This window comes from Rhincodon typus, chromosome 27 (genome assembly GCF_021869965.1).
Source record: "Rhincodon typus isolate 14 chromosome 27, sRhiTyp1.1, whole genome shotgun sequence".
In the NCBI taxonomy this organism is placed as follows: Eukaryota; Metazoa; Chordata; class Chondrichthyes; order Orectolobiformes; family Rhincodontidae; genus Rhincodon; species Rhincodon typus.
The window spans coordinates 34490461-34501513 of record NC_063358.1 but is presented as its reverse complement, the minus strand read 5'-3'; the positions used below and the strand labels follow the sequence as shown (position 1 = coordinate 34501513).

At 40.6% G+C, this 11053-nt stretch overlaps 1 protein-coding gene across 1 annotated transcript in view; it reads right to left on the bottom strand.

Annotated features, from left to right (window-relative positions):
- Nucleotides 1-1066: 1066 nt before the first annotated feature.
- The window catches only part of grik3 (glutamate ionotropic receptor kainate type subunit 3), a 437968-nt gene continuing 427981 nt past the window's right edge, over nucleotides 1067-11053 (bottom strand). The window contains exons 14-16 of the mRNA XM_048613095.1: nucleotides 5733-5958; nucleotides 3760-4010; nucleotides 1067-1261 (exon numbers count right to left, since the gene is read on the bottom strand). Of these exons, the coding sequence (XP_048469052.1) occupies nucleotides 1067-1261; nucleotides 3760-4010; nucleotides 5733-5958 (672 nt within the window). The remainder of the gene's footprint in view (nucleotides 1262-3759; nucleotides 4011-5732; nucleotides 5959-11053) is intronic.

The following is an 11053-nucleotide window of genomic DNA, read 5'->3' as shown; positions in this document are numbered from 1 at the left end:
CAGCATCAACTTCCAAACCAGCCATCAATGGGAGGCAGGGAGATATTGTACCTTGCAATGGACTGGAAACTGTTATTTAGTCACAACTTAAAAAGTGCAGGTTATATAAACAAATCCAAAGGATTTAAAAAAAATACACATACTCCACAGACTACCTCTAGTTAGCAGATAGTTCTTTGGTAATTTTTACTGAATTAAAATTTTGTTCACATGGTAAAATCCCTTCAAAACCATCATTTCATAAAAAGACTACCATTTGTTCTTTCTGTTAATCAAGCACAAATTAAACAATTAGATAAAAAACTGGACACAAAATATGAAAACGACTACATTTTGAATACTCTCCTCATCGTCTTGATGTCTGTTTAGTCCTTTCCATTGTTTGATTTTTGTTTTCCCTCTCCCCCCACCCTCACTCTCAGAGTTCTCTGGAGGCACCGTTCACTTCCAGCTCTGTTTGTTAGTCTCTCTCAATGGCAGAAAGGAAGCATAGCACTGAGGTAAAAGATAAAGGAGTAACAGCTGCCGAGACAAGACAGCAACTTTTCATGCTGTGTGTTAAACGGTCAACTGCATCCTTGAATGAACGCACTGTGTGCAGTTCTCTCGAAATCAATATCTGTAGATGCCTCCTGTCTGAGTCAATCGCTGTAGCTGACAGAATGCATGCCGTTATTGCCATGCTGGAGGTTCTCACCAACGTGTAATTGCATTGTTGCCACTTCCTTTCCTCGATTGTCTTGCTGCCCACTGCCCAGATCCATTTCTTCAAATCTATCAGCACTGAAATTTCCCACACATTGAGAGTTTGGAGTCTGATGTTCCACATTTGTCCTTGTTGAAGTTTCAGAAACACTACCTGCAGCCTTGTGCTGTGTTGTTGTTGTTGTTGTTTTGTTTTCCATGCGTTGCATATTTGCATTGTCCATGCTCTGGGGGTTTTTGCTCTGATCGAAACACCTCTGACGCCCGACAGGCCCTGTCTCTGAAACAAAGCTCCAGCCTCTCACTTTTTCCAGTGCTAGAGCCGTGCCCTCTTCTGCTCCCAGCACAGGCTGCGCAACTCCTAAGGAAACACTGGAGTCAGCCCGGTGTTGCAGGTCATGTTGTCCTTCCCGGGCAGTCGTCGGTCATTGAATGTGTGCATGTTAATTACCGCCTCTGTTTTCACCATGACTGGTGCCTGCGGCTTGTGTTTTACCCGCCGCTGGCATGTGAGAGATAACCGAAGCTCCTGGGCCATGGTGCTGCATAAGGATCTCTGCGGAAACATCAGTCACAAGTTTTTCAGCCCATCTTATTATTCAGCACCAGTTACAATGAAGTTAAAAACAAAAATCCCATATATATAGCTGTCGGTCATTTTGGTGTTTGTCATAGAGTCACTGAGATGTACAGCACGGAAACAGACCCTTCAGTCCAACTCATCCAATGCCGACTAGGTATTCTAAACTAGTCTAGTCCCGTTTGCCAGTGCTAGGCCCATATCCCTCCAAACCCTATTCACGTACCCGTCCAGATGCCTTTTAAATAACAAAACAAAAACCGAAAGAACTGCGGATGCTGTAAATCAGAAACAAAAAACAGAAATTTCTGGAAAAGCTGGCAGCATCTGGGAGTTAACATTTTGGGTTGAGTGACTCCTCCTCAGAACTGCCTTTTAAGCGTTCTAATTGTACCAGCCTCCACCACTTTCTCTGGCATCTCATTTTATACACACACCACCCTCTGCGTGAAAATGTTGCCTCTTGGGCCCCTTTTATATTTTTCCCTGTTCACCATAGCATTAAGTGATAAGAAAAAGGTACAGTTTGTTTATCTACAAAACAATGCTTGTTCATCAGAATACATCATCTTTTGATCAAAATGCCATATCTCCTGGTCTATCAGTGCTGCAGCAGTCTATTCACTACACACACTGAATAGTTCAAGAAAGTGATTCACCTTTTCAAAAGGCCCTCAGTTAAAGGTGATAAATGCTGGCACCAATATTTCATGAATGAATAGAAAACAAAATAAACAATGATTGGTGTCCAGCTCAGTACATTTAATATAAAAGGTAACACAAAGCTAGACAAATGTCAGGCAAATGATATTCCTTTCATATGTCCTAATAGCCATGTAATGCCTCTATCCTTTGCAATGTTATGTTGCAAACATTGTTTTCTCCATCAATGTGGCTCACTTTGTTCTTACTTATTAAGTAGTCTGTGGGCTAGGGAAAAAAAATCTCCAAATAATTTTTGTACATTTGTAGTTTGGCAACCATATTTGTTTTTTGTTTCGCGAAGCCTATATTTGCACGCCTTCTGGCCTCTGTGAGGTGTGCAGAGATATAATTCTGAAGTGTTGGTCTTCAATAAAAGCTGTTCATAAGCAAGGTTATCCCAGCTTGCAAGCAGCAGGTGAAAAAGCATGATTAAAATAATAAATATTTAAAAGAGCTGCAAGCTATTTAATTTTACCTCCTGTTGCTTGTTTCCAATTAGGAATGTTCCACAAAAGCAGGTTTGAAGTGAAGAGTTTACTACATGGGGTATCAGATGTAGGCCAGTGTTTCATTGCAGTGTGGTGAAGAAGGCAAAACATTCCTTAAGTAGTCCTTTGGCAATACTTTGGCTGGGATAGCAATTCTTGTAAATTGTTAATTGATGGTAACATTCATCCACTGCGTACAGTGCTATCTGAATTTTATCAAATGTATTCATCTAAAGCGTACTGGAAAAGCAGTGGGTTCACCAGACTAGATAATCTTGAAACCTAAAATCTCATCTTTTTCTTGTTTTCTCACAGTGAAAACTCACATGTTAAGGCATGTCAGATCTCTGTTCCAAAACATTCTGGCTCATTTCTGAAGAGCCCTGTTTACTGTCACTATTTGTGAAACTGTACCATTTTTAGCAGAGGAAGGCTTTTTGCCTGTAGCAGCTCCCGATTTAGTTCTTTACAGCCTAATTTCATTGTCATGGAATCCCTAACAGAGTGGAAAGAGGCCATTCAGCCCATCGAGTTTGCACACACCCTCTGAAAGCATCTCATCCAAAGCCACCCCCTACCCTATCCCCGTAACCCCACATTTCAATCCACCGAGCCCGTACATCACTATGAGCAATTTAGCATGGCCAATCCACCTAATCTGCTCATCTTTGGACTTTGGGAGGAAACCGGAGCACGCAGAGGAAATCTACGCAGACACAGGGAGAACATGAAACTCCACACAGACAGTCATCCGAGGCTGGAATCGAACGCAGGTCCCTGGTGCTGTGAGGCAGCAGTGCTAATCATTGAGCCATTGTGCCTTGCCTGTTCCCCATGTCCTATGTGACTTTTCTTAACAAACATGTACTCACTAAGCTCAAAAGAAGTCAAATATAACAAGCGCTTTGCTGAAATTTCAGTTACTACGTTGTTGATCAAGTTTCTGCCGTACTCAGATGAATGTAAGCCTCACAGGCATCATGAACTCTAACAGAACACACTACCAGATAGCTCTGTGGTCACACTGTCTGCCCACGTGCTGAAATATTTTCATGCTTTTTTTTGACCTTCAGAACCAAAAAAGGTGAAAGTTGTAAATTCAGACAGCTGCCTCTGGCTCTAATGAATCAGTCATGTTGCCATGGACACCCAAGAGGTGGGGTAAGAATGGAAGTTACAGCATTAACTCTCCAGTTTCCAAGGAAACAGGGAGACCACTACAATTCTGTACGTCTCCCCTCCCTGTAATTGAGAGCAAATGACTCATTCTTGCTTACTTACCTGTTCACGTTCTGCAGTTTTTCGTAATTTATAAATAAACTCTCCTATCGCCACAAACACTGAGAGCACAAGGCCCGCTGCTAAGACAATGAAGATGCCACCAATGTTTTGAATTCCCAGGGCACTAGCCTCTTTGTTCTCCTCCTCAGGGCAGCCATTGCCTCTCCACCACTTCTCCTTTATCATGTGCAGTTTGCCGTCCTCCTGAAGCTGCAGGACAGCAATGGTTATCTTTTCCTTATACGGTGAGCCTGTGAAGGACAGGGATACACAACAATTAATGACAAAGTCGAGCTAAAAAACCTGTCGTGGCAGCACAGTGCACTACTGTGTGCAGCATCTTGAAATACTGCTCAGTGGCTGTCCCACAATTAGTCAACTTCTCTAGAATTTTAGTCGATAGTCATTGTGAAGTAATGATTTTGACACTAGGAGAGGATTGAATTGTACCATCATTATTTCCCCCTTCATTATTTTGGTTAAGTATTAGTCACAATGAAAATCTTATGGGGCACATGGCTGTTTGCTAAGATTGAAAGGGCTGAAATGTCATTCATTCAGTTATGATGTTTACAAGATTATGTTTTTGTTTGGACCATAACTTTAAATTTAGAGTAAGAACCTAAGAACCAGGAGCAGGAGTAGGCCATCTTTCTCTTTGAGCCTGCTCCACCCTTCAATAAGATCATGGCTGATCTTTTCATGGCCTCAGTTCCACTTACCCACCCTCTCACCACAACCCTTAATTCCTTTACAGTTCAAAAATTTACCCATTTTAGATTTAAAAACATTCAATGAGGAAGCCTCATCTACTTCACTGGGCAGGGAATTCCACAGATTCACAACCGCTTAATTCAGTCCTAAATCTGGTCCCCCTAATTTTGAGGCTATGCCCTCATGTTCTAGTTTCACCCGCCAGTGGAAACATCCTCCCTCCTTCTATCTTATTTCTTCCCTTCTTAATTTTATATGTTTCCATAAGATTCCCCCTCTTCTTCTAAATTCCAATGAATATAATCCCAGTGTACTTAATCTCTCCTCAAAAGTCAACTCTTTCAACCCCGGAATCAACCTCGTGAATCTCCTCTGAACCCCCTCCAGTGCCAGTACATCCTTTCTCAAGTAAGGAGACCAAAATTGCACGCAGTACTCCAGGTGTGGCCTTACCAGCACCCTATACAGCTGCAACATAACCTCCCTGCTTTCAAACTCAACCTCTGTAGCAATGAAGGACAAAATTCCATTCATCTTCTTAACTACCTGTTGCACCTGCAAACCAACCTTCTGTGATTCATGCACATGGACAACAAGGTCGCTCTGCTCAGCAGCATGCTACAACTTTTTATTGTTCAAATAATGGTCCTTTTTACTGTTATTCCTACCAAAATGGATGACATCACATTTATCAATATTGTACTCCATCTACCAGACCTTTGCCCACTCACTTAAACTATCTAAATCCCTCTGCAAATGTTCAGAGTCGTCTGCACTCATCTTAGTGTCATCCGCAAAATTTGGCACACTACCCGTGGTCCCCAGCATGAAGTGGGGTTGGGTGGCGGGCATTTCATGTGACCGTTGCTCAAGTCAGTCTGACAACAGGTCTGGATGATATTGCTGCTAAAGATTAAAGGAAGGCCCTTTCAACTCAGCAAAATGTGTGAAGAGAAAGTGGCAGAATTTTGTGTTGTCAATAATTGCACAATTATACTTCATATTCATCATCAACACTACAAAATTAAGTTTGCTTTGCTTTAATCTTGCAGCAGGTCCACATACCTTACTCTTTAACTTAACATAGTTGACAATAGGTAGATTTTGCAAAAATAATTGTGTCTTAAGTTACTTGATTCTGAATCATGAGAGAAATTATTAACAAAAGCTTTATATTTGACTATTAACAGACAGATTCTACCTAACTCTGCACAAAAGGTCAGTGAGTCCACTTTTACGAAAGAAGTACTGTCCCATACCAAGGGGTGTTCCGATACCGTAGCCTTTCGAATCTATGGGTGCACCGATCTGGGTCAGGTTGCAATTCCTTTGAGTGACATACTCAATGGAGGTAGATTCCATTAGGAAGGCATAATCAGCACTAAGAACTCGCTGGACTCCTTCTTCGTTAGATTTAACAAGTGCAGTTTGCTGCCTGCTGCTCATAAAGGCCCACATCTTCTCAAAAGTGGAAATTTTTGATTTCTGTTGCAAAACGAACAAAGCATTTTGTTAGTGTTTCCATGTTGAATCATTTAAACGTCTGTTTGAAAGTCTGCATAATCGCCTGGATGCACCTGCAGTCCATTTAGGACATCAAAATAATTGCAAATAAATGTAACAGTTGAAAGCCTAGAAATAAGGACCAAAGTTTACCCTCAGGAACAGTTAGCAGATTACATCACTGCTTTGGAGCTGAAAGCTGTTGTGTCTGTAATCACAGTGAACAAACCTGCATACATTCTGGTCCCCAGTTCAAACTCCTTACTTAGTTTCTATAATTCTTCTTTATTCCCACATTTTGTTTTGATTTGCTTAAAGTGGCTGAGGCACTGTTTAGTATCCAGTACTTGTGGATCTATATCCTGGTGAAAGTCAACCCCTTTAGCAGAAGAGACCAGGGGATATCTTTGGTAATTTATTGCTTATTATGTTTTGCTGAGTTTTCTCTAATCTCACATATAAATGCTTTACTACAATTCAATTAATACTATTTGAAAACAAAAACTCTTTAGGTCGTGTACTTGGATTACAGTCTTCTGGTGAGGACATATTGTAAGAATGTATCATTATTAAATGTAGTACTGCAGGACACGTTTAATTCATATCCATATCTTGGCAGATGCAGCAAATCCTTTCTGCCATTGCTTACACCTTCCTCTCTCAGCCAGCAAATTAATGAATTTACAGATTAAATACCAACAACCTGGCTGCATTTGTGAACACAATCATATTTACCAGAGAATCAGTTACAAAATTCATTTCAAAAACCTTTACCCACCTGGCGACTGAGTGATCACTGACCCTTAATCTGATCTGAGAATAGAACTTGATTTTAAAAAGTGAGGTAAATGTTTGCCAACAGATATTGTGCTGAACAGTGATGAGTTGAAGTAAGCCTCAGTGCACGTTTCCCGACTATGGTTCATTCATTGAGGAAGCAATATTAATGCTTTAAGTTTGAATGTATACAGTTGAAGTGTTGCACAGTTAAAGTAATTTACTGCTACGAATTCAGAATGACTTTGTCAAGAGAATTGACTTGTACCATGATCTCGGTGTACAGACGTCATTATTATTTAATGCATGGAACTGTATGTTGGAAAAAGTGTGTCCTATTTTGGGGGTTTATTGCACAGCTCCCAAAAGTGGGTGCAGTGAACACACTGTACAATTTTCCATTTGTGCTGGCTGAATCATTTCGGTGAGAGTGCAGCCACACTACCCGCTCTGATCATTGGCTACATGCGTTCAGCAGGAAGGCTGAGAGGATACTTCCAAGCCCTACTCAAAATTAGCTTGCACCTCTCAAAGGGAAGGAACACTGTGGTTGCTGAAGATGCTGAAATCATTTGGGTTTGTGTGCAATATATAATCAACAACAGCTGACCACAGGAGACAAAGTGCACCATTTTTTTTCTTTTGAACATTACACTTGGTGAAAGAAATGCAATGGAATAAAGATATACTGTAGCCTCAGGGGCTACTGGCATTCCTCCAGTCATGTGGTCAGAAGAGAGCGGCGAGTGATAGTGGAGATCGTTGATGCTCGAAATTATGCTCCAAAATCACAGTAGCAGTGCAGCGGGAAATTTATTGACATTACACAAGTGGTTAAGGTCTGTGACTATATTTTCGGCTACCAGATTCAACAAACTCTAAAAAACCTACTTTACCCTTCCCTTTTTTAAAAGTTTCTGCATGTGTTTGTGCGTGTTTTGAATGTCACACTTTAATTTTTCTCAGGGTTAGCAGGCAATGAAATTCCCATTTCTACCACTCAAGGAAGGCCTTGCAATTAGATCCTTAATTTTGATGGCGTGAACTACATCCTCATTGAGGTGTGATAGATCAGTGCACTAAACAGAATTCAAAATCTTTGTTTATTGAGAGGAGCTGATTCACCCACCTCACCTGCTGGTAACTAATGATCAGATATTCTGTTGTGTGATGCTAGTGAAAGGTAAATATTGGCCAGGACACAGGGACAACATCCCAGCTTTTTTTTGCAATGGTTTCATGAGATCTTTTATGACTACCCAAGTGAGCAGAGGAGACCTCAGTGTAATGTACCATCTGAAAGATAGCACCCTGAATAGTGCAGTACTCCCTCAGTAGAATGCTGGCCTTGATTTCTTTTTTCCTGTACACAAATACTAGAGTGGGATTTGAGTTCTCAACTTTCTGATTCAAAGACAGAGCACTACCAGCTAAACTATGATTGAAATGTTTTTCAAATATTGATATGTAGTTATTCGATGGTTGGTAAAATAGTAAATAATGGTACTTCCTAAATCATTAACCAATTTATTTTAATGGGTTTAGTGGTTTTGGTGAACATGAATTCAATAAAATCCAAAAGAATATTGTAAAGCAAGATCAATTCAATTGTATTTCTCTTTATCTCTGCTTTGAGGAACAGTTGGATTGATAGGAGCTCATTAAATAGTATTTGATCATTATACTCTTCATTGGGAAAGCACAAAGCAGATATGAATGGCATAATCACATTACTTGCATGTGACAATTGCATCTTTGGTCCCAACCTCGCATCTGAAGGATAACTAAAATCTATGCAAGCTGTTTTTTCTGAAAAAGAAGTATATCATTATAGAGATGGAGTTATGTTTCACACACAGAGCATATGGGTGGTGACATTGAAACATAGCCTTCTTATTGAATGAATGAGCAACTATTGACAATTCATGAGTGACAAATCACAATGGAATTAGAGATGTCTTGAAGCAGAATAAATCGGTTTTACTGCTTCCCATTGTGTATGCAGTTTATGCCAATCATGATTAGCAGATACAAAAAAGGATCTTTTCATGTTAATCCATCATTCCCATAAGAACTATTTAATTGTAAAGGGTGCTTTAATAATTTGTGTGATTAATCCGTTCCACCAACTAGCATGCTCAGTAGCTGTGATGGAAGGCAGATTTGAAAATTAGATGACAGTCAGAGTAACGTTACAATAAATTGACTTTGTCATTGGATTCAAGCTCTGAGCGATAAGATGTAATCTTGTTTGATTTCCCACTATGATCCTATAATATTACTATTTATCCCTTAATAATGTTAAGGATGGATACAATAAGTTATGGTGTGGATTACACTCCATGAAATGATAATGGAAGCAGATTCATCAGTAATACTGAAAAGGAAACTGAAAAATATGAAAAAACAGAAAAAAATGTGCAGGTCTATGGGGAAAAAGGCTGGTGTGTGAGTCAGAACTAATTGGATAGCTCTTTCAAAGACCCAACAAAGGTAAAATGAGCCAACTAGCCACACCTTGTGCTGTATAATGTTTTAGCTCTGAACATGGAAGAGTTAATTCTAAACTGATGTCCAACAATTGACCTTCCTCCATCAGAAAGTCAGCAGTGGGGTTCACTGATGATTGCACAATGTTCAACACTATTCACAATTTCTCACATACTGTGGCAGACTGTGTCCATATGCAGGATGACCTGGATAAAATTCTGGCTTGAACAAGCAATATTTGTGCCACCTAAGTGCCAAAAAATGATCATTGATGTTCAAATAGCATTAACATTGACCAGGAAACTAACTGCACCGACCATATACATACTGTGGATATCAGAGCAAGTCAGTGGCTAGGAATTCTGTAGTGAGTAACTCCTTACTCCCCAAAGTCTGTCTGCCATCTGCAGGGCACAGATCAGAAGTATCATGGGATATTTTCCTCTTACTTGGCTGAGTGCAGCTCCAACAACAGTCAATAGCCAAGTTAAAAATACCATCCAGGTCAATGTAGTTAGCTTGATGTCCAGTTCCTCACTCATTCACCTTTTTCACCTGTAATGCACAGTGGGAACTGTGCACGCATTCACAGGTTGCACTACAGAAATTTACCAAGAGTCCTTTGACAGCACCTTCCAAACCCAGGATCCCTACCAACTAGAGTACATTGGAGGCACCACAAGCTGCAAATTCTATTCCAACTCCTAATCCATCCTAACTTGGAATTATATAGTCATTCAGTCACTGTTGCTAGGTTAAAATGCTGGAGCTCTCTCTGTAGCAGCACTGAGTGTACATACACAACGGGAACCTCAATAGTTTCAGGAGGTGGCTCATCTGAACTCCTCAAGTGTGATTAAAGACGGACAATAATTTCTGGGCTTACCGACCATACTCACAATGCACAAGTAACATATTTTTAAAAATACATGCATCATTCCCCTGCTGAAACTTTTTAGTGTATCACTTCAGGACAAAAAATAGCTCTTAAAATCAGGATTTTTATATAAGAAAGACTTTATGTCTACTTTTAGCCTTCAAAATGAAAGTGATATTCAGGGCTAAGTGTGAATGGAGAGCCTGAATTTAAAAGAAAATAAGTGGAAAGATTGGTGTCGAGTTGTGCTTGAGGGGATGCAGGCTGCGAACAATGTAAAATTGGAACTGGGGCAGGTCAGGGGCAAATCAGAGGGTGCTCATATTCTGTCTAATGCAACAAAGAAATCTTCCAACCAGTCCTACATTACAGGCTGTTTAATATTTCAAACTGTCGCTTGCTGCAAAGATTAGGTTTGGTGAGCAGTGAATGCAGCGATGTATTTCATAAAAAGCATGGAGGTGGATTGATTTTATGAAGATTTTGCAAGGAATACAATGTGAGATGTTCACTTCAAATAAGATTGAAAGGTGATTTACAAAAAATGTCAGAACAAAAGAAATAGGAACAAGAGACTTCCTCTACATCGGGGAAACCAAGCGGAGACTCGGGGACCGCTTTGCAGAACACCTACGCTCGGTTCGCAATAAACAACTGCACCTCCCAGTCGCGAACCTTTTCAACTCCCCCTCCCATTCCTCAGACGACATGTCCATCCTGGGCCTCCTGCAGTGCCACAACGATGCCACCCGAAGGTTGCAGGAACAGCAACTCATATTCCGCTTGGGAACCCTGCAGCCCAATGGTATCAATGTGGATTTCACAAGTTTCAAAATCTCCCCTCCCCCGACCGCATCCCAAAACCAGTCCAGCTCGTCCCTGCCTCCCTAACCTGTTCTTCCTCCCACCTTTCCCCTCCTCCCACCTCAAGCC